General features: G+C 42.0%; 2 protein-coding genes across 7 annotated transcripts in view; one reads left to right on the top strand and one right to left on the bottom strand.

Annotated features, from left to right (window-relative positions):
• Positions 1-4,458, bottom strand: part of ARID4B (AT-rich interaction domain 4B) — a 139,820-nt gene extending 135,362 nt beyond the window's left edge. For both annotated transcript variants that reach the window (XM_084623731.1, XM_084623730.1), the window contains exons 1-2: positions 4,242-4,458; positions 3,274-3,337 (exon numbers count right to left, since the gene is read on the bottom strand). In XM_084623731.1, coding sequence (XP_084479857.1) covers positions 3,274-3,279 — 6 coding nt within the window. In that variant the 5' untranslated portion in view covers positions 3,280-3,337; positions 4,242-4,458. The remainder of the gene's footprint in view (positions 1-3,273; positions 3,338-4,241) is intronic.
• A 368-nt stretch (positions 4,459-4,826) lies between these two features.
• Positions 4,827-24,483, top strand: part of GGPS1 (geranylgeranyl diphosphate synthase 1) — a 60,551-nt gene continuing 40,894 nt past the window's right edge. The window contains exons 1-2 of one of the 5 annotated variants that reach the window (XM_084622189.1): positions 4,827-5,014; positions 14,735-14,825. In XM_084622189.1, coding sequence (XP_084478315.1) covers positions 14,756-14,825 — 70 coding nt within the window. In that variant the 5' untranslated portion in view covers positions 4,827-5,014; positions 14,735-14,755. Of the gene's footprint in view, positions 5,015-13,704; positions 13,977-14,734; positions 14,826-20,760; positions 20,817-24,483 lie in introns of those variants that run through there. The other 4 variants (XM_084622190.1, XM_084622193.1, XM_084622191.1 and 1 more) reach the window with 4 other exon arrangements.

Raw genomic sequence — 24,483 nt, forward strand, 5'->3', positions numbered from 1 at the left:
ATCTTTACATATTTATCTTAAAAAAAATATCCAAGAGCTTCCAGTGGCTTAAGTGGCCTGTGGACCCCAGCTGAAAGTTGTCCCTCCTATTGAAATCTGAAATGGTGCCTGTGCCCTCCTGGATGTGGGGACAGGTCCATGTTAAAAAAATGCTAAGGTGGGAAGTGATTCAAAAAAGGATGAGAAACCCTGTGTTGGGAGACAGTATCACCGTTGTTCCCCACACAGTTCCAAGCCATAACTAAGCATGTTAAGTGAACTTCCATTTGTATCACTTTACTACTACTACTTAGTTCTTATATAGCATTCTTCCTCCATGGAGCTTTACAAAGAAGAGTAAATATCCTATTCTCTTTACACATATGGGAAGAATATGGCATAGTAAAGATGAACTGTTCACACAAAACGAGCCAGTGGCAGAAATGGGAATAGAACACAGATCGCCAGACTCCCAATTAATGCCCTACCACAGAATACACTGCCTCCCTCATCTGAAGGAAGGATCACTAAAACAATAATCAAGGCTTAGGCCCCAATCCTGCAATGAGCACAATACAGGCAGGCTCACAGTAAAACTGGGTCTTTAGAGTTCCATCCTCTAAATGCAAAAATGTCCATCATTACACTCTTTCAGTAGTTTATAAACAAAATCAGTCACATTTTTTAAGATGCATCCTGCTCTGTTTAATCAGTCATCTAGTTACTCTGTGATGCCGGTGAATAGAAAAAAAGAATTCCCTGTTCACTCTCTTCTATTACTTCTGATTAGACAAACTTGTATCCTTGCAATATTCTTAGGGATATGCAAATTAATTTACAAGATTGTAAACTGATATACATTTAGTTAGCATGAGACATGCTGTATTACTCTTTGGAAGCTTAAAACCAGCTAAAATTTTATTTTATTTTTGTGCTGTAACTCTAAAAAGGAGCTTCACTGTAACTAACATCTTCCAATTTAAATCCCAAATAAATTTATAGGGAAACTCCAGACAGTTGGTTTGCTCATCTTGACCACACAGAAGTTCAGATCTCATCATGAACAGATCATAAAACGTGTTAAAATCCTGCTAAAAAATTAAAATTCTTGTGGCTATGGCAGTCTGAATCTTACGTATAACTAAAGAAACTTTTAGCTTTTGTTAAAATACTGTCTAAAATATGGATCTATAAACAGGATTTCATGTTTGATATTTAAGCTTTAAGCCTTTTGCTACTTATTCAAAGGAGCTAAAAGAGGGGTTTTCACACTGTGCTATAGCACACTTTCCCCTCACATTTATGATTGCAGACTTCCTCATCTCCACAATTGTATATGTAGTAGGCACTTCGATGGATCCTTTAACCACAGTATCTGAACAACAGTATCTCCATGGTAATTACACATTTGTTTACATAGAAAAGTACTATTAGAAAAGTATTTCTATATATTTAGCTGCCTTTAGATCCTTTTGGAAAAAAAAAAGTTCACCACTCTGTCTCCTTTTACTCTAAATCAGTGGTTCTCAACCACGGGTCCGGGGTCCACACACAGGTTTCAGAGAGTCTGACGGGCAGGACCAGTGTTAGACTTGGTAGAGCCCAGGGCAGAAAGACGTAGCCCCGTCATTCAGCGCTGAAGCTTGAGGCCCAAGACCTGCCAGCTGGGGTGAAACCGAAGCCTGAGCAACTTCACTTTGCAGGCCTACCGGCGGTGTGGGGCCCCGGGCAGTGGCCCTACTTGCTACTCCCCAATGCCGGCCTTGGCTTTATATGCAGAAAAACAGTTGTTATGGCATAGGTGGGCCATGGGCTTTTTATAACATGTTGTGGGGGCCTCAGAAAGAAAAAGGTTGAGAACCCCTGCTCTAGATTTTGTCTCCTGCCCCTATCTGTTCCATCTCCCCACATGGACACAAGTAGAAAGAGCACCATGTATTTAGCCAACACTCCACAGACCAGCAAGTCATGAACACAATTTGGGAACTTCCATATAACACTGCCATAAAAGTTTAACTATAGTTTTTATTACTTACTAGATGCAACTATTAATGAAATACCAATATTGGCGCACTACTTTAGGTCTCATTAGTTATCCCCCCCATTAAAGAAAAGATATTGGGAATAATAGTTAAAACTGTACATTTTATGGCTCTTTCATTAGTAACCAAAAGGAACGTACTGAACGTTAAGTACTTTACTGTGCTTAGTATTGCCTACTGAATCCAGTTAAATAGAACTATTTGTATCCTCTGCTATTTCTAGTGTTTCCTGAATACAATGGTGTATATACATTTGATATAATATATATATGGGCACACATATACAGAACCCCAAAGAGGTATGACTCTAGCTGGAGATTATTGTATTTCCCGATGAATACTAAAGCTGACAGGCTGTACATATATTCCAATATTTTTTTCCTGCAGTTATACAACAAATGTAGTTAATAAGTTTTCTAAAACTTAGAAGCCAGATTTAATGCAGCACGATGAGGGCATGATCCTGATTAAGAACTCTGCGTGCTGCTGTAATACAAATAACAGCATTTAAAACAAGACACTGTATTCACCAAGAGTAAATCAGGGAAAAGACTAATAATCACACTTGTTAAATCTACTAATGAAAAGCAAGATTCTTCACAAAAACATCTAAATTGAGTGGAACAATCACTTCAATAGGGCTTGCCTACTATACCAAGTATCAATGGTCTACAAATGCCTCTGACTGACAATGGTGTATGTGGATACTGCACACAACACTAAAAAGGAAACTAAAAAGCTGTTTGAAAATCATTCTGCATCCTACAGCACTACCTTCACTGCAGAGCAACCCTTGTACAGACACCACCTCACGATTATTAATTCTACAGAACTCCCGTTAAGGCACAGAAAGTAAATCCATCATTTAACCTCAATTAATGCAAACATGACTGGCTGACATTTCCTCTGCAAGGTTACTTTCCGAAGCGGAGTGATTGTCCCCTATCCCTTCGTCAAGCTTGGCCCGGCAGCCATGTCCTTATTCCCCTACAAACGGTTGTTTCGGAAAGGGAACGACCTGGTCGCAGTGAACTTACACAGTCCCTCAGCAAAACCCGGCAGAGCCAAACCTGCACAGCAAACACCAAAGGCATCTAAGGCACCCCACGGCAGTGGGGCGAAGCAGCCTGCAGCCTAGATCCCAACCAGCGCCGAGCCTCGCACCGGGGAGTGGGGCCGGGACAAATCGTGCACCATTCCCTCATGCAACCCTCTCCCCATCCCTTCCCAGACAGAGAGACGATGGTTTTACCTTCATGATGAGCTCAGGCTGCGGAAAAAAGCCCCCGATCGGGGCTGAGCGGCCGAGGCTGGACCTGGAATTAAAACAAAGCACTGAGCCAGCGCACCAGCCGTTTGCACCGGAGCCTGGGGGGAGGGGGGGGGGAATCGGGCAGGGGAGCCGCCGGGATCCTGATCAAACCCCCTTCCCCCAGATCCCTCCACCCCCCATTTGCGATACCTCCCCATTCAGTCCCCCCACCCCCACCCCGCTCGGCCACTGCTTTCCCTCCAGCCCACACACACCGCGGCTCGGCTTCCCCTTCACTCGCTGCCATTGACGCCATTTCTGTCAGAGGAGGAGAAACTTGCCACAACAACAACCCACCCCCAGCCTCTCCAGCTGCTCCAGGATAGTCCCAGCTCCGCGCCCAGCTCACGGGGGTCGGGGCTCTCAATCCTCTCCCCAGAGGCCTGCGGGCTGGAGGGGGGCGGCGATGTCTGAGCCCTGGAACCCCCTCCCCACTTTGCTGCTGCGGCGGCGGGGGGGGGGAAGGCCGCTGCTCCTCCATTGTATGAGGAGGAGACGGGGGGGGGAGTGGCGGCAGCTCTCCCCGTTGGAGGGGCTGCGGCTCTGTGGATCCCGACAGAGGCGGCAGCTTCTCCCACCCCCATAAAAGAAAGCGCTGACTCCGCGACAGGAGTTGCAACAGCAACACCCGCAACTGCCCAGCGCAGCGGGCCGGACCCGATCAGCAACGAGGCAGCCCCCCTCGGGCTCCTCGCCGCCCCGCAGCGACTCCAGCCCTTCGCCCACCCCCCACCTCACGCGGGGGGGAATCAGCGAGTGCCGCCGCAGTCTCGCCAGGACAAAAACAACCCCGCTCCCGCCTCGGAGCGGCCTCAAGCAACGAGCCCCGAGCCCGAGCGGAGCCGCCCCGCTCCCTCAGCCGCTGGCGGCGGGGCCGGGGCGGCTCTTTCTCCCGCTGTCGCTGTTACCTTTGTTCCGCGGCGCCCGCCCGCGGCTCCCCTTGACCCGGGAGGAGATGGGGGACGAAGCCTCCTCCCGGCTCCGGACCCGTTGGCTTGGTGCTGGCCCCGGATCAATCCCCTAGGAAGGGCTCCGGCTACGGCTGCAGCTCCGCGCTGCGTATGATGGGGCCGATCCCCCCCCGTGCCCGGACCCGGCGCTGGCGGTGGCTGCTCCGCTCCGAGCCTCTCGCTCCCCTCCCCCCACCTCACAAAGTGACTGACGGATAGAGAGCCGCCCCCTTCCCGCCCTGCTCTTTCTCTATTGGCCCGGAACCGGTAAGGCCCACCCATCTCCCTGCACCATTGGCCCCCATATCGGAAACGCTAATGTCATTTTTCCACCAATTCTATGGAAACAGAGACATGACGCCGCAAAGGCTCATGGGTAACGCGGTTCTTTCCGTTGCCGCTCTTCGGCGCCCGTGAAGCAGCTGAGCTTCACACTCGAACCACAAATCCCATGATGCATCGCGCGTGAGGGGCCTCCAGGGGGTGGGGCGAAGAGAGGGCTAATTAAAACAAGTGGGAGGACCTAGCGCCTGCGCAGTGAAGCCCTGGTGGCGCATTTTCCCCCCAACAGTGGAGGGTGGTGGCGGCGGTAGCAGTTGAGGTGGAAGTGGGTGGAGCTTTTAACACCCTGCTGCCGGTGTCGGAGTTGGGGAGCCCGCCCGGGCCGAAACGGGGTGCGTCTTGGCCCAGCCCGGGAACGTGGAGGCGGCGGATGGTGCCCCCGGCCGGCGGTAGGTTCGGGCGTCGCCGGTCCCCTCCGCCAGCCCCCGTGCCCTGGGGGCGCGGTCTCCCCGCTGGTCGGTCCGTGTCGCCAGACCGGCTTCTCTGTGCTGCGGGGGGAGGCTCCCTGCGGGGAGCGACACCTGCCCAGCCCCCTGGCGCCTACCCGGCCCGCTGAGCTGGGCTCGGCGCCGCGCCCCCCGGGGCAACTTTGCGCTATGACACGAGCGCCCCGCTGCGCGCCGACTTCCCCGGGTCCTGGCCGGCGGGCTGCGGGAAGCGGAAGCGGGTCTCGCCGCAGCCCCCGGGGACAGCGCAGCCCGGTGCCTGCAGCGGGTCGTGCCCTGCCTGACCGCTCGGCCGGCAGGGAGACCTGAGGGGAAGCAAAGGGCCGGCAGCATCCAGACTCCGCATTCGCTTCGTTCCGGGGGGGTCGTGCTGAAAGCGGACTCAGCCTCTGAGGCTGGCGCCTCCGCGGGAGGCAGTGCTGAGCTGGCTCCAGATTTCTCGGGGGCTGCAGGGGCCGCTGCTTGGTTTCTCTCGGGTTTTTGCTGAAATGGCGCTGTAATTTAAGCAACAACAGCGTTTATATGTAATCAAAGCCACTGCTGGAGTTGATGTACCCAGCTTTTGGCAGAGGTTAGCAATAGATGGTCCTCGGGATATGCAAGATGGACTGTGTGTAGTTGAGTTTTGCTACTAAGTCAGTGCAGGTTCAGCCATTTGGTGTTCCATGGAGTATTTATCTTCCTTTGTGACGATATTTAAAATGCAGTTCAGCTCTGAAAATAATGTGGTTGTGGCATAGTTGGGTTCCATGGTGATATTTCTCTAACGTCAGTTTCATTCAGTTCACAAGTTAAAAGATTGTATGCCTGAATTTCCAGTCCTGCAAATTTAATGTAGGTTTTTAAAAGCAGAACTGTCTTTCTCTGCTTTCTTTGTTACCACTGAAAATAGACTTTAGTAGACCAAATTCTGCCCTTAGTTACACCTGACAACCCTATGAATGATGGCTTGGATCAAAGATAGTGTTTGCCAAGACATCACCGCTTATTGCTGTGTAGGTGCTGCTGGGCTAAAAGTGACTTTAAAGTAGTAAAAATCTGCACTTATGTATTCAGTCATTACTAATAGATACTAAATCTGCAATAAGATGGTATTTTTATGTAACCTCTGACCATGACTAATCTTAAATTCTTGGGGGAATTCTGCACCACTGCAGATTTGTTTCCTTGCAGAAAAAATTCCTTTGACAGGGAGGCGAAAGGAAGCTGCAAGAGCAGTCACGCACCACTCCCTAGCAGTGCAGGCACATTGTTTCAGGCACCCAGAGCAGCCAGTGGAGAGGTAAATCACCGCGGGGCTGGGGACACCCCAGCCAGTGGCTTTTACCCTGAGCCAGCCTCAGCTGCTAGTCCTGGCTGGGCTGGAGGCAGGAGAGGATGGGACTACTTCTTCCCCTGTGAGGAGTTGCTGGGGCTGTGTCAGACCCATCCCCAGAAACCTTCCCCAGCTGCAAAAAGCTCAGCATCCTCAGCTGTGGGAGGAGGGGTCTCTGTACAGGGAGCTGCTCCCCCATGCATCTGGACCTCCCATACCCAGATATCCCTGCCAAACCTCACCTGGTACATCCAGAACCCCCCTTAGCACTCCATACCAGAACCCCACCCTTGCACCCAGGCCACTCGCACTGAACTTCCTGCACTCAAACACCCACCCTGATGCCCCGTGCCACCCTGAGTCCCCACATCCAGATCCTCATGCCAGTGACCCCCAACTAGCTGCACCCAGAACCCCACCCCTGCTGATACCCCCCCCCCACTCTCAGACCCCTCCACTGAGGCCCAACCACCATCACATGGAAGTCCCTGCAGAGTCCGATTGCACCTGCAAACCCCACCACCACCAATGAGCCTCTATGCAGCCAGATCTCCCCCCACACCTACACCCCCGCCCCCACTGAGCTGCCTGCACCCAGATTGTCCCACACAGAATCCTCTCGCTCTACACCTGGATCCCCCACATTGAGACCCTCCACACTTGGATCCTGCCTGGTTGAGCCTGCCTGCCCCACACGTGGTGCAGAGGGGCAGGGCCTCAGGGTGTTTCTGGGGCAAGCCCAAGTCTTCTGCTGCATCGGGGTCAGGTGCAGCCTTACCGCAGAGTCCGTGTCTGGGGGTGACTGTAGGGTGATCTCCCGCCTTTGTGCAGCCAGTGGCCTGTACTCCCCACTTGCCATGCTGGAGCCTGTCATTTATTTATTGACAAATTAAACTTGCAGAATTTTGCATATTTTAAAAATATTGTGTGCAGAATTTTTAATTTTTTTGTGCAGAATGCCATTGAGTAAAACTTTTAAGATAAACCTGTAAATTGGCTCAATAGGAGCCATTTCAAGGTCCTGCTGAAACAGTAATAGTAAAAACTGCTTGGCATTCTTGAACTGCTTAGATTGCTAAAACTGGAAATTAACTTGTAATGCACGTGTTTTGGACAATGAGACTAGTCCGGTTTTAATTTCTAGTTTTCTTAGATGCTGCTGCTCTACAAATTGCAGACAGCATTCAGAGACAAGGTCGGTGAGGTAATATTATTTATTGGACCAACTTCTGTTGGTCAGAGAGACAAGTTTTTTCAAGCTTACGCAGAGCACTTTTTCAGTGTAAGCTTGAAACATTGTCTCTCACCAACAGAAGTTGGTCCGTTAAAATATGTTACCACACCCATTTTGTGTCTCTAATAGCCTGGGACTGACACAGCTACAACAACACTGCAAATGCTGGAGGTGATGTGCTTAAATAAAAATATTTTAGAGGGCATTTTGAATAAATCTAAGTTGCATTCATCTACATTTTGTGTTCCCTTAAATGTTGAAGTGATCCTTATGTTGAAGGAGTTGGCAAGCGATACTCACAAAATAGAATGCATTGAGCTAGCCAATTAGATTACTATATAGTCTAGTACCTCCTTGACCACTTAAGTTGTTGTGCTGCATGTCTACTTCTATTCTTTGTCTTTTAAATTAAGAGCTCTTTGGAAAGTGCTAAATACTGTGGATGTTAATGTAAACAAGTAATAGAATTGGTGGTAATAAAATGAGAGTGCAAAAATTAAGATAAAAGTTAAATACTCTATTAAAGTGTATAATTTACTGAGCTGTTTTGGCAACACTTGCCATCCTTAAGAAATCATTTATTCACAAGTGAAATATGTAGCTGCCTATGGAGTGGAACATACCTCTTTTGGTACCAACACCACCATGCAGCAGTCTAGGAGGCAAAGTGAAGAATAAATTTTCAGACTGAAACTAAACATTGTAAACTAATATAATAACAAAATTGGGATTTGACCAAAACAGCGTTGTGAACACCTCTGTTATAAAAGCTTCCATAGCCTCTTTGTAAGAGCAAACAACTTTTCTATATTAGGTCTGAAATAGAGCCTCTCTCTTGTATGTGCTTTTTAACCCTGCTGGTTCATCATCTTAGCTGCTGAATTGCTGATGCCACTTTCTTTGGAGGTCTCTTGTTCGATCACTGGCTTAGGTGGCATAATGACGTATATTTTAAGGTGTATCTACACTGGCGCGTTCAGGACAGTAAAGCTAAATTTATTGATTAAAAGTCCAAAAAGGACCATTGTGACTGTGTAGTCTGATCTCATATATATAACACAGGCCATAACTTCCTCAAAATAATTCCTAGAGCATATCTTTTATAGAAAAAGGATTAATGATGGAGAATCCACCATGACCCTTGGTAAATTTGTCCCAGTGGCAAATCCAGTCTGAATTTGTCTTGCTTCAACTTCCAGTCATTAGATTGTGTTATACCTTTCTCAGCTAGATTGAAGAGCTCATTATTAAACATTTGTTCCCCACGATACTGTAGACTGTAAGCAGGTTACCTCTTAACTTTCTAAGCTAAATAGATTGAGCTCTTTGAGTCTATCAATATAGAGCAAGTTTTCTAGTCTTTTAATTGTTCTCATGGCTCTTCTCTGAAACCTCTCCAATTTATCAACATTCTTCTTGAAGTACAGACATCAGAACTGGACACTGTATTCCAGCAGCAGTTGCACTCGTGCCAAATACAGAGGTAAAATTATCTCTGCTCCTGCTCGAGATTCCTGTGTTAATAAATCCCAGAATTACATTAGCTCATTTAGGCACAGCATCACACTAGACGCTCATGTTCCACTGGTTATCCACTGTGATAACCCCCAAATCTTTTTCAGAGTCACTGCTTCTTGGGAAAGACACCCCCATCGTATAGCATGGCCTACATTCTTTGTTAGATGTATATATTTACATTTAGTTGTATTAAACTGGGCACAAGTAAACAATGTGTTTTATCAAATGATCTCTAGATTGTTCTGAATCAAGGACCTGTCCTCTTCATTATTTACCACTCCCAATTTTTGTGTCATCAGGTTTCAGAGTAACGGCCGTGTTAGTGATTTTGTTTTCTTCCAGGTCATTTATAAAAATGTTAAGCTTAGGGCCAAGAACCAATCCCTGCTGGACACGACTGGAAATACAACTGATCGATGACTATTTCCTGTTTATAGTTACAGTTTGAGAGTTATCCATTAGCCAATTTTAATCCACTTCACATGTGCCGGTTTTATATCATTCTAGTCTTTGAAGTGTTTTGCGGTATCAAGTGAAATGCCTTAAAGTCAAAGTATACTGTGTCAACACCATTACCTTCTTCAACCAAACTTGTAATCTCATAAAAAAAAAAAAATCAAGTTAGTTTAACAGGGTCTATTTCCATAAACCCATGTTGTTTTGCATTAATTGCATTACCCTCCCTTTATTTATTAAACAAGTTCTGTATCAGCAACTCCCGTATTTTGCCTGGGATCAGTGTCGAACTGACAGGCCTATAATTCCCATGTCATCTCATTTACCCTTTTAAAAAAATTTGCACACATTTGCTTCTTTCCAGTCTTCTGGACCTTCCCCATTGCTCCAAGACTTTGGAAAATCAGCATTAAAAATCCATTGAGCTCCCCAATTAACTTGTATCCCAGAGGTTTTAAAAGAGCTATCTGGTGCTGCCAAGGTAAAAATATCTAACTTTAGTAGACATTCTCCAGAGAGATAATGAAATGGAAAGTGTTATCACCTTATGAGACTGTATCATCTGTTTTTCCCCCAAATACAGAACAGAAATATTTATTGAACACTTCTTGCCTTTTTCTGCATTTTTATTGATTCTACCTCTTTCATCTAGTAAAGAACAAAAAGAATGCTGGTAATGGTCCATAATATATTTACAAAACTCTTTTTTTTTTTTTTCTTATTGTCCTTAACTCTGCTGGAAGTAGATTTTTCTTTTTTCGTTGTGTCCCTTAGCTTCCTTTATCAGCTTGCTATAATTTCTAACTTCTGCCTTATATTCATTATTATCAACTTTCCCTTTTTTTCCCACTTGTTTTTATCTATATCTATATGCATGCTTCTACTTCCCCTATAAAGCAGATTAGTTTTGTTTTTTTAACTAGAACTGCTGCTTTCTTTGGTTGTGGCTTTTTGGGCATCTAGTAAGGTGTTCTTAAATAATTTCCAGTTATCATTCATTTTTTCTAATTAAATTCTTCCTCTCAGCTGATTTGGCTCAGAATTGTTTTCAGCTTTGTGAAATTGGACCTATTAAAGAACCATATATATATATATTTTTTACTGGTCTGGACTTTATTCTGCTTGCGCATTTATGATCACTTGTACCTAAGCTACCATTAATTTTAGTGCTATAATCACTTCCTCTTCTGTTCAGTCAGGGTCTAATAAAGAATTCCCCTGTGTTGGCTTCAATACATCTTGAGTTAGGAAATTGTTCTCTGTAATGTTTAGAAATTCCAAGAATGTTTTAGTATGGGAAACATGAGACTCCTAGCATATGTCAGTCAAACTGATGTCCCCTGTAAGCATGCACCTTTTTTTCCTAAATATTATAAATAGGTTCATATCGGGGTGGTCATCCTATTCCGTAGTGTGATTTGGTGATGTGCACCAGATACCAGCTAATACCCCCATCTGTTAGGGCATTGATCCGTACGTATTCAAGATTACTGTCTTCTGAGTTATCAGTGACTCAGAAATAGGGAATGCTATCTTGGACATAGTGCCACTCCCCCTCTCCTTTTGCCCACTCCATCCTTCTCAAATATGTTATAGCCATTTGTTTTAATATGCCAGTCATGCACATAATCCCAAAAGTTTTCAGTAATATCAACCAGATGAAATTTGTGCTCATAAATGAGCAATTCCAGACCCTTTTATTTGTTACCCCAGCTCCTAGCATGAGTGCAGAGGCAATTCAGGAATTTCTTCTGCAGCCTTTGGTTCCTTGATTGATGTTATTCACAGTGTCTTTTATATTTTTGTTTGTGCGCAGAGTGCTCATATCTTCCATCTTTTTATCCTTCTTTTTGCTATTAGTTTAACTTAAATTCACACCTTCCGTTAATTGAAAACGGCATGTTAAATCCCTGTGAATGCACTCATTCAGAAGTAAAGTGGCCTTAGTTTGCTCAAATTTAATTCACAGTGACCTGGAGATGTGTTCGGTGACAGAGATAACATGAAGCTGACTGAGACCGTGTTTTGTTTTTTCATTGGGAAACAGTCAAGGGGTATGTTAGTTGTTTAAGTCTTTTTTCCTAATTGCGGGCTCTCAAGCTCCTTCATATTGTGGACCATATATGTTAATAGAGCAGGTTTCATCGATCACCTTCAATCCTTTTTCCAACTGCATAACTTCTTTATGATAACTTGATCAGTTGCTTGCTTTCTCATTTTTTCATGTATTTGTACTAAGGCATGTCTAATGCAATAGGCAGGGTGGGGAATTTGTTTTTAGTCTTCATCTCCCTCTCCAGTTTCTAGTGGTGTTCTTTCTCTTGTTCCGTGTACAAGTTTCTCTGCCACCTTGTGCAAGAGGACACGCTTCTGTTGCCTGTATGGGGGGGGGGGGGGGTTAAATCCCTTCCCCTGCACAGACTTTCTTGTCACTCTGTTCTTCATGCTACTGGATGTGTTGCCTTGCCACCTGACCCTCTTGCAATGGATCTACTGCCGACTGCTTTGTTCTCCTCTTCATGGGACTCTTCTTGTGGCATTGACTAGCAGTTCCTGTTCTCTTTTTATAAGTAGTTAGGCGGTGGCTGTTTTTTTTTTTTGTTTGTTTGTTTTTTTTCCAGCTGCTTCTGTAGGATTCCCATCTCTTCTTGACAAAAATTAGTTCAATCTAAGGCTAGGCATTTGACCAAAAGTAATTGGTCAAATATTGTCAAATGTCAAACGGTCAGATGTTTTAAAGTGTTAACTATTAGAGCAGTACCAAAAGAATACTATATGATTTTCAATAGGGTTAGCTTTAGACTCTTATGCTTAATTACAAAAAACAAGTTACTTGAAGGAGTTATTTTAACTCCGAAAAATGTGAAACTCAATAAAGTGAAGTTCTGAAGAATGGTGCTGTCAATAGATTAGGTCACTGCCTACATTGGGGCATTCTTGGTGGAATATATAACAATATTTGACCTTGATCAAATAATAGATAGATAATTAACATTATTTGACTGCTCAGTTGACCAGATTGTCAAGCGTAGTCTGGACACCCATAGAAGCATCTGGAAACAAGAAAGAGGCAATGGCATCTTCTCCATGGACCACACAGTGGCTTACAGATCAGTATGGGAAACTGTCTTAACTAGAGACCTCTTGTTGTGAAAGGGCAGGGGAATTACATTTGGGCATGTATGTAACAGTTTGAAGTCATTGCAATGTATGAGTAGGAATTTTCTGAATATCTCGTAACTGATAGAAAACTTCATAAGGTATCACAAAACAACTTCTTTATCCATGTTGGAGAGTTGGTAAACCTATATGCTCACCTTTTTGAAGAACTCTATATTGAAAAATAATTTTTTCTCTAGAAATCTAATTTTGCAATAACTGCCAAATACGCTTACTGTAGCGGAACTGTGCACAACCAACTCTGCATATTGTATAGCTCTGGGAAACATCTGGGGGGAAATCTTAAATTTCAAATTCGTATTATCTGAAATTAACAACTTTCAGAATCTTAGTTTTTGGCTCTGTGGTTTTACAAAAAGGGCATGTGATGGATAACCAATTGAATACAGTTTTTTGGCAATATGATAAACTCATAGCATCTCATAATGCAGTTCATAGAATTGTTTCTTACCTTTCCAGGATCCCCATTTCTCTTTTTTTCCTAGTCTCTAGTTCTTTATCCAATTACATCCTTATTTTGGGGTAAGATTGATATCCTTACTTTGCAAGTAGTCCCACTGAATTTAGTGCAACTAATGGTGGTGCAAGGTACTCTGTTTAGTGTGAGGAAGAGTACTGCAGTCTGGATTACCCATAAATTAACACTTAAGAAGGCCGTCCTACCTTAAGTGTTAATTTATAATTTTTGTAATGCAAGTCTTTCTGTACATCTGGGGAAAACTGTTACCAAGAGCCATCTAGGAAAATGGTCTGGAAATAGTAAATTGAATACATTTACGTTTTAGCAAAAATTTTGATTACTCTCCTTAATATGCCTATTTTCAAAATGAGTACATTACATTTATAAATCTAGCAGCAAGGCTTTTGGCTGGTAGCCTAGGACATTCTTCAGCTATTGTTAGGGCAAAACACTCCGTACAAGATGCCTTCTAAACAGACAAGGGCTGCTGCTGAAGTAAAATGAAACTTCATACTACCACTGCAGCTCCAATCTTCAAATGACATTAAAAGCATTGAGTTTTGAGCTGCTGCATCTGCAGTGCAGCAAGAAAGGTTAGAGGTGAGAGGAAAGAAAATGGATTACAGAAAGAAATCTGAAAAAAGTCACAGAAATGGAGAGCCTGAGAGGAGAGAGCGGACATGAACTGAGAAATGAACATTTAGAAGATGAATAAGCTATACAGACAAATCCAGGATTGGCGGTAAGAGAACTTGAGACACAAATGGAATACATGGTAGAAAAAATAAGGATAAAGAGAACCAAACACTTAAACTGATCTAAAAGAATAGGACATAGCAGACATAATGGTATGGATTTTAAAACAAATATGAAAGAATGGGTAAACCAAAATTTAGAGTATTTGTTTTAAAATGTGCCTCTCAAATTCAGGTTGTCTGTTTTATTTTTAATCAGGAAACTTTAGACTAAATTTGTATTGTTTATGTCCAGGAACAAATACATACATTTAGAATTTGAATTATTCTGACTCTAACTTTTAGAAAGATCTACATAATGGTGCTTGATAGTAGTGTGGGATTCTATTAGCTAATTTTTAAATACCCGTTTTCTCCAAAATAGCTAAAATGTCTAAAGACCCAAACATCAAAGCAGATTCTAAAATTGTTCATAATGAATTTCAATTTAAATGGTCTTTGCTTTCTCAAAAATCAAAACAAGTTCCCCTGTTTTTTAAAATGTGCTGGTTAAAGTATATAAAGCAACAGCAAGACGCCTTCATTTTGTAATGTAAAGCCAATGATAGATAGAAAATGATAGGTTTCTTTCAAGCAACACTTTCAAGTGGCCTTTGTCCTAAATCTCTTAAGCTTGCTTATCTCTTCTTCCCTTCTTTCTTAGAATTAGGGTCTGGCTTCTATTTTATTTTTATATATGTGTGTGTGTATGTATGTATGTGTATAACCTTGATTGTAGTAGTAAGAAGTCTCCTTTCTTTGACAGAGTGAAACACTGCTTCTTGAAATGGAGGGAATGGAAGAAACATCTGAAAGAATTCTTTTAGAGCCATACAAGTATTTACTTCAACTGCCAGGCAAGTGTCCTTTTACCATTCTGTTCTGTTTTTCCTACTTGTTTTCAGAGCTTGATCAGAATTGTCCTCTTATTCTTTTGAATTTGTCCAGTCTTGACTTGTATGGACTTTGATTCTGAGTAGTTTAATTCTTTTACTGAAAGGAGCAGAATTTTCTATTTAGAAGAAATCTAGCACTTCTGAGATTGTTCCTCTGGTCTGTCCAATTCAGAGAAACTGTTCTTCCCCTCCCCTCACCACTGCATTCTAAGGAGCCAATATACTGTCTAATGCAGTGGCTCTCAACCAGGAGTATATGTCTCTCAGGAGTACGCAGAGGTGTTCCGGAGGTACATCAACTCATCTAGATATTTGCCTGGTTTTACATAGGGCTCTCAAGTGATTCAAAAAATTAACCGTGATTAATCACACCGTTAAACAATAATAGAATACCATTTATTTAAACATTTTTGGATGTTTTCTACATTTTCAAATATATTGATTTCAGTTATAACATAGAATACAAAGTATACAGTGCTCCCTTTCTATTTTTGATTACAAATATTTGCATGGTAAAAACAAAGGAAATCCGTATTTTTCAGTTCACCTAATACAGGTAATGCAGTGCCATCTCTTTATCATGAAAGTTGAACTTACAAATGTAGAATTATGTACAAAAAAATAACTGCACTCAAAAACAAAACCATTTAAATCTTTAGAGCCACTCAGTCCTACTTCTCATTCAGCCAATCACTCAGACAAACAAGTTTTTTTTATTTTCAGGGTATAATGCTGCCCCCTTCTTGTTCACAGTGTCACGTGAAAGTGAAAGAAGGTGTTCCCATGGCATTGGTGTAGTCGGCATCACAAGATATTTACATTCCAGATGCACTAAAGATTCATATGTCCTTTCATGATTCAGTAACCATTCCAGAGGACATGCGTCCATGCTGATGATAGGTTCTTCTCTATAACAATCCAAAGCAGTGCAGACTGACGCATGTTCATTTTCATCATCTGAACATTAGATGCCACCAGCAGAAAGTTGATTTTCTTTTTTGGTGGCTTGGGTTCTGTAGTTTCTGCATTGGAGTGTTGCTCTTCTAAGGCGTGTGAAGCATGCTCCACACCTTGTCCCTCTCAGGTTTTGGAAGGTGCTTCAGATTCTTAAACCTGGGGTCGAGTGCTGTAGCTGTCTTTAGAAATCTCACATTGGTACCTTCTTTGCGTTTTGTCAAATCCGCAGTGAGAGTGTTCTTAAAATGAACAGCATGTGCCAAGTCATATTTCATGTTATAGTAGTCTCGGATGATATGACAGAATGCAGATAAAATAGAGCCAGAGACCTACAATTTTCCCCTAAGGAGTTCAGTCACAAATTTAACACATTATTTATTAAACAAGCATCATCAACATGGAAGCATGTGCTCTGGATGGTGGCTGAAGCATGAAGGAGCATATGAATGTTTAGCATATCTGGCACGTAAATACCTAGCAATGTCTGCTACAAAAGTCCCATGGGAACGCCTGTTCTCACTTTCAGGTGACATTGTGAACAAGAAGTGGACAGCATGATCACCTGTAAATGTAAACAAACTTGTTTGTCTGAGTGATTAGCGCCTACAAGTCCACTCAGTCCTACTTCTCATTCAGCCAAAGTTTTATATCGTTTTGTTTGAGTGCAGTTATGTAACAAAAAAATTCCTACATTTGTAAATTGAACTTTCACCATAAAGAGATTGCACTACAGTAGTTGTATGAGGTGAACTGAAAAATACTGTTATCATTTTTACAGTGCAAATATTTGTAATCAAATAATAAGTGAGCAGTGTACACTTCATATTCTGCGTTGTAATTGAAATCAATATATTTGAAAATGTAGAAACATCCAAAATGTTTAATAAATTTCAATTGGTATTCTATTTAACAATGCAATTAAAACTGCTATTAATCGCAATTTTTAATAGTAACTTTTTTTTTTTGGTTAATCGCGTGAGTTAACTGCAATTAATCGACAGCCTGAGTTTTACAACAGGCTACATAAGACACTAGCAAAGTCAGTACAAACTAAAATTTCTTGGAATTTGTTTATATATACTGAAATGTAAATTTTATTTGTATATGGTAAAAATGAGAGCAATATTTTTTTCAGTAATAGTGTGCTGTGACACGTTTTTGTATTTTCATGTCTGATTTTGTATGCAAATAAGTCTTAAGTGAGGTGAAACTTGGGGATATACAAGAGAAATCAGACTCCTGAAAGGAGTGCAATAGTCTGGAAAGGTTAAGAGCCACTGGTGAAAGGGAAAGTGCTAAAGACTTGGTCCAGCTCTTGTGAAATGGACATGCTCAGCCCTGAGCCGACTATTGACCTGTGCCTTGGTGTATTTGGACCTTTTGATCTCTCTGTACTGTTGGTTTCTCAGTTATGCCCTTCTCAACATGCTGCTTAAACAGTTGGTAATACACCAGAATTTTCCTTTGGACCAATTTCTGCTGTTCTAGGTCACTTAATCTCCCCAGATGGTCAGCCAGGGGTTTTATATTGGTCTCAGGCCAGCTGGTAATATGCTCAGAGGAGGGCCTCCTCTGAGACATGGTAACACTTCAGGCAGAAGGAAGCTGATCATTAGGACAGTAACTCACAGATCAACAGCATAGCATATGTTGTGCCATGTGTACAGGTAAGTGGCTTCTGTAGCTTTCATCCCTGAGCAGTGAAGTGTAGAAAATAAATCTGAGAAGCCACCGAAGCAGTGACTAGTCCCATACAGGAAGGAAATAGTAAAACTGTTAGCGCATTACAGCAGTGACTTCCATCCAATTTGTACTCTGAACTCTTGAAGACTAAAAGTAAGTCTAATGAAGATGATGCGAATGCCTGTGCACACTTGAGAGAAATTTTAGATGTGGTCAGGTGGCATTAATAGGCATACTCTGGGTACAGATGGTCCTTTAGAATGCCAAATATCTGACGTAGGCAGGGTCTTGTAGTGAAACTTTCCTTTGGTTATGGTGAACTTTAATTGTTAAACCCTACGAGTGCAGCAGTTATTATCTGTGCGCCACATATAATTCCAGTGTGACTATCAACTATTTCTGGTTGAAGTGGGGAAGGAGAAGAGAAATTTCCAGTAACGCTCCTTGCTCCAGCCTAAGGGGAAATCCCTGACTTCTAATGATACGGCATCTCCCATTAGGAAGTAAATCAGAATGAATTTATGGTATTTCAAAGCGTGCTTCTCTCCTCCCCTCCCTCCCCCCCATGGCTGCCAGTAGTTCCTGCAAATGAACCACCCACTACTTGCCCCCTCTCCCAGGTAAAAGGAAATGTAGCTTCCTTCCCACCCTTAATAGTTATTTTCCTTATAACCAGAAGGTCATTTAATGTATTACATGTTAAAATACTGAAGATGAACTAACTTTTTGCTAATGCATACACTGTTTGTAGTAGTTGGAGCTTAGTTTATCAGAAACTCAGTAATGGGAGTTCAGCATCCTAAAGAGAAATCAGAAATGGACAGCAAAAATGGCTCTAGAAAAGTTCTTTTAAAAACTAACTTGTAAATGTAGCTCAGTTTTTTTCTTTTTAAATAGTTTTAAAACATACAGTAGAACCTCAGTTATGAACACCAGAGTTACAAACTGTAACTGGTCAACCATGCACCTCATTTGGAACTGGAAGTATGCAGTCAGGCAGCAGTAGAGACAAAAAAGCAAATACAGTGGTGTACTGTGTTAAACTTAAATTTACTGTTTTAAAAACAAAACTTTTTAAACTTGACAAGGTAAGAGAACTTTCTGTGCTTGTTTCATTTAAATTAAGATGGTTAAAGCAGCATTTTCCTTAGTAAAGTTTCAAAGCTGTATTAAGTCAATGTTCAGTTGTAAACTTTGAAAGAACCATAATTTTTTGTTCAGAGTTATGAACATTTGCAGAGTTATCAATGGCTTCCATTTCCAAGGTGTTCATAACGCTGAGGTTCTACTGTGATGTCTTTTCACCCTGTACATTTTTGGCTATGAAACTGACCATTTTGCTGATCTCCTTTATTATCATAATACTTTCGAGATTGACAGAACGCTGTTCCAAAAGAAAACTCTAAGGGGTCATCTAGAGTGTAAACAGATATAACATCTTTTTTTATCCTGCTCTGTGTGGAGAGGCATATGGTCTTGGCTATGACTGAGGTCTGTAGGGGACATTACTAGTCATTCCTTTTTAAAGTTTAAGCGTATTCTGTACTTTAGAAAGATGAGGGATTGACCCATCTCGGACTGCAGTCCTCTATCTATGGAAGAGATGACTGGTTTTGTCAGTGACATGAGCAGAGTATAGTAGAACCTGAAAGATACAGACTGACTGGTCAACCAGACACCCATGGGGAACCAGAAGTAAGCAGTAAGAGACAAAAAACAGAAGTAAGAAGTAAGAGATAAAAAACAAACCAGCAAATGCAATACAGGCACAATGCAGTACAGTATCTTAAAGGTAGGCACATCTGGGCTGTGTCCCCACCCCATACTCGCCACAGCGTGGGGCAGCCACTTACAGGTAAGAGGTGGTGAACGCTGTTTTCCCCTCTTCCCCCACTGGCTGGAAGGGGGACAAGCTTGCAAGCTCAGAGCTCAGGAAAGAAACTTCCCAAGTTGCTACTGAAACCTGGCCTGGAATGTAAGCTACTGAAGCCTGAACTCCTGCTTGCACGCTACGCTCTAGAGGAGCGGCTCAGTTTTAAAGGGCCACAGCCTGCACTGTGCGCCCACTGATGCTGCAGTGCCCCAGGGTGCCTCATCACCCGTGTAGCGCAGGGGGCTAGAACCAGCTGCCATTGCCCACTCCCACTTGCCAGGCAGAGCTGTGAGCCCTTGCTCCAAGCAGTCTGCCCTGAGGAGCATCCCATAGTGTCTTGTTCAGGGTTATGAACAACCTCCATTCCCGAGGTGTCCGTAACTCTGAGGTTCTATTGTAGCATGGAAGAAGCAGGCAGAGTGTCACAGCTCTGTTTGTGCATCTGCTTTGCTGCCTCCTTTCTTTTGTGTTACCATACACTTTAATAATTTCCTGGAAAGAAGGATGCATGGTGAGGTAGAAAACCTTTTTCAGATGACAGTTATTTAGGTTAGTCAAGTCCAGAGAACACTTCAGAGGGACCCTAACTAAGCTAACTGAATGGGCAACTTAGCAGCAGATGAAGTTCGATGTTGATAAATGCAAAGTAATGCAAACTTAGGAGTGTGTGGAATATTACTCACATACCTTAGAGAGTTCTAAACAGTATCCAGTCGGGAAAGAAACTTGACATCATTATGGACAGCTCAATAAAGATTTCTGATCAATGTGCAGCTGCAATCAAAAAGGCAATTTCAATATGTGTAAGGAATGGGATGAAAAACAATTCTGAAAATATAATAGCACTATAAATCAGTTGTTGATGCCCTTATCTAGAATACTTTGGCAGTGCTGGTCACTGCATCTTAAAGGAGGGAGATCAAAGAAAGTTTAATGAGAATGATTAGGGGTATGGAAAACTTCTCACTTAAAGACTGAAAAATCAAGGATTATGTACCTTAGACTAGAATTGATATAACAAATCTAGAGAAGGTAGATCAGGAGAACAGAAGGTCCTGGTCTCCTAAAACAAATGGGCATTCAATGAAATTGAAATGTGACAAATTCTATAATAAGGAAATGCTTTCTCACTTGGTATGTAATTACTGTGAAACTCATAGCCACAGGATGTCACTGAGGACAGGAAGGTTTCATATTAGTTTTGGACAATTATATGGGTAACAAGAATATCCAGAGATCTTTAGTTTCTCTCCTTTTAGAGTTCTGGAAGAGAGAACCTCATGGCTCAGGGTTTGTCTCTAAATAGCCTAGAGACTAGGTTGAGATCTTCATGAGGTGCAGCTGGTCCCACTTTTATCTGGTTTCTTGCATCTTTCTCTGAAGCATCTGGACCTGGCCACTGCAGAATACAGGATTAAGTGGACTGCAGGTCTGATCAAGTATGTTTCTTTTTTATTTATTTATATGTATATATGATTCCATTTCTACTCTGTAGAACACACTGATATAACAATAGTCTGGGAGCATAGTATAGTAAAACCTCATTCCATAGGCAAGGGATTTGTCATTTGACCTGTAAAAATCTACAGAATCATCATTTCCATGGTGTCCTCCTTTGTGACATGGAGGGGGAAGAGTTCCCCCTACTCCTCCCAGCTTCGCATCCTCTGGCTGGTGAAAATTTTGATAAGTGTTGTCGGAAATGGGTTCAGAGGAGTCTCATTCAAAAGCACTTTCTCCCATAAACACCATGGTACCAAATATGACAATCCTAGAACAATTATATAGATATTTGAGAAACTTTAAAAATCAACTTTTTTTCTTTTTTTAGTTATGCTTTAACACAGCAGTGCATTGGTCACATAAACCCATTGGTTTTGGCTAATCCTAGGGAAGGCAGCCTTGACATGGAGGATTGAAAACATTATTAATCAAAGTAGTCGTCGGTGTCATTTTCATCAGGGGCACCGCTGCTAAAACATCATGCTGATCTTTGTCTGCACTGCAAAGTTCTGTACAAAGTAAGTAGCTGGCCAAACATACGCAGGCTAGTGAGCATCTGGTGTTTGCATAAGAGCATTTGATTAGCTGAAGGATTTATTTGTGAGCTCATGGTATTTCATACATAAATGATCTGATCAGTCCATTGTCCAAGACTCACGTATGCCTGAGGAAGGAGGATAATTTTGCATGCACTCAATCACCCAGTGTCATTCTGTTACTGTTAGTGTTATCATTCTGATAACTTGCCCAGTTGATAAGTATAAATGCCCCCCTTGTTGGTAGCAGTTTTTCTGAGTGACCAGAGCAATCAGTGAGGTGAGGAGTTGTGGTTGGCAGGATGCATGTATGGGTATATGTGTAATCTACCATTACAAGTGGCTGTTGGTTTAACAAGAGTGACTGCTTCATGCTGTTTCTCACCTGTTACACATGTTGACAGTGTGCTTAATGGCTGCCTTCAAGAAGCAGGTATTCTTGAAACTCATGCCATGAGACCTAGTATAAGGCAAGTCTCGCTCACAGCTAGCACTTTCCTGACCTCTTTGACTTTTTCCTGGATGCTCAGTGTACTTCCTCTCCAACCTTCCAAATTCAGTTTGTGGGTGTGCTTGTTATAGCATATGATGTGCCACCGAGCATTGTTTTTTAACCAGATCCTTTGGAGTGGTATTCTTTAAAGATTCAGCTATTAGTCAGTGTTCCATCTTCCCAGTGATGCTTAAAAATAGGGAATTTTAAATTATTTTAGCATTGTATTTATGAAATATATGTTTCTGTAACTCTGCATACTTTTTGTGGATGGATTCTACTAATTTCTGGCTGAATGTTGACATTTTAACCAGTGCCTCATTACAGTTCTTGGCATAGTATACTAAGATGATGATCAGTATACTGAATTGCTTCTTTTTTTACTGATAGAAAATAAACTTAAAGCACTTTTTCCATTATAGTAATCTTTTTTTAAAAAAAACAAAAAAACCTGGCATCGTGTTCTGAGGATTAACTGATAAACTGTGGCCCTCAACTGACAGTATTGTGTTAACTGTATGTTTGTGCCTGCATCAAAGTATAATTTAAAAAACATTCATAAACATTTTCTCATCTATATCTATGGAATTGTTCTAGGTTTGTCATGTTTGGTACCATTGTGTTTGTGGGAGAAAGGGCTTTCAAATGAAACTGCAGTTAGTCCATTTCCAATGACATTGTATTATCAAAATTTCCAGCTGAAGGACCTGGAGTGGGGAGCTGCGGTAGAGATGGGTCTCATTCTTCCCCCTTCCTGCCAGCCCACAGGGGATGACATCATTTGAAATTGTGATTGTTGGGTTTTTTTTTTGTTAAACAAATCAAATGACATCTTTTACCTTTCTATCATTAACATATCCACAGAATTACACATGCTTCCAGCAGGGGCAACTCTAGTATAACTAGTTTGAGGAGCAGGGGGGTGACAAACCATTATTGGGGGAGCAAAGACTTTATTACACACACTTTATAGAATGGGGATAAATGTCTGACAATGTATTTACCTTCTTAAGTTTAATGAGCCTGTGGTGAGCAGCAGCAAATCTGTCGACAGCTCTTTTCAGTTCAAGAGACTTCAACTTTGTTTTTTAGTAGCCAGGTCTCTTAGCCGGTCACTTGTCATGCAGTTCCTCAGGTAATCTTTCATGCGTGGAAGGCATGAGAATATTCTTTCACAGGCAGCACTTGACAGAGGAGTAATCCTACCAGTCACACTTAACTTGTGTAGTTTGTGGAAGGCAAGTTTGTATTTATTCCAAAAATTAATAGCTGCAACAAACGGTCAGTCTCGTAAGTCTTCCCTTCTCTACATAGCATTCAGTTAGTTTTGGCAAGAATCTTGCCTCTGTCTCCACACTGTTTATATCGCATCTGAAGTGTTCTTGAAATGGCTTCAATTTTAGAAAGTCATAGTTTTCATACTTTGGATTAAGGCACCTAACACCAACAAGAACAGATTTATTTTCAGAAAATCTTTTTTTTTTTAAGTTCTCCAATTATTTGATCAAGCATTGTCAAAAAGGTGTGTAACCTTGAAACCTTCTTTATCTAGAAGGGATTATTCTTCACTTGATACTTCAGACAAAATGTATTCCTGAGGGTTTAGGCAACTTTCATACACAGCTCTGTACTCCCCAAACTTCAGGCAGCTTGAAAGCATTTTCTTAAGCGATTTGTAATGACTTGATTCCATATTTCATCAGATGCCTCTTCCAGATCACTCATGTTCAGAAATTCACTGATATGAATGTTCACAGATAAGCATACCTGAGACAAGTCACACTTAGCTGCTTGCAGGTAGTCAGGTAACTTTAAGAAGTTCAGTTTTCCAAAGGAGGACAATAAAGTCAGTCTGAACTAACACCTTGTGCATCCACTGCCCTGTCACCTCTTGATACAGCTGGTGACACAAGAATGGATTAAACTGTCTTTTTCACAGCGTTACAAGCAGAAACTTGTCATGCTCATTGAGTGTCTCAACTTCAATTCTGAAACTTTGGGTTGTGCTTTCTTTTTGAAAGGCTGTGAATTTAGTGAGTATATCTGATCCAGGATGGGGGAATCCAGTGTTTTGTTTTCTTTGCATACATCAGCAATAATTATATTGAGCCTGTTGTTGAAACAGTGAATGTGTAATGTTTGCCATACTACTTCCCGTAGGAACTTGCACGCTAAAATTTCCACTCATACCATTGGCACCATCGTAAGTCTGAGAAATGCAGTTCTGTATATCAGTACCACACTGACAAAGTGTTCTTCCCATATTTAAAGATTTTGCATCAGATGACTTGGCAGGATGGAAACCAAAAAATCTGTCATACAGTGCTATGCAGATAGTATCTCAACGCAACTGCTTTGCTAACATTCTTAATTTTGTCAACCAATATAGAGAAAATATTAGCCTCTTTCACTTCTTGGCTTATGCATTCAAATATAATGTCAGAAATGTTGAATTATTTCATATTGTATTGATGAATGGGTGTATTTTGCATCGCATGGTTCACTTTTTGTTTTCTTTAACACATCATTGTATTTGGCTGTTAGCGTTGGGAGCTGGAGGAAGTTGCCCTTGTC

The sequence above is a fragment of the Lepidochelys olivacea genome (assembly GCF_965140295.1).
Source record: "Lepidochelys olivacea isolate rLepOli2 genome assembly, chromosome: 3".
Lineage (NCBI taxonomy): Eukaryota > Metazoa > Chordata > Testudines > Cheloniidae > Lepidochelys > Lepidochelys olivacea.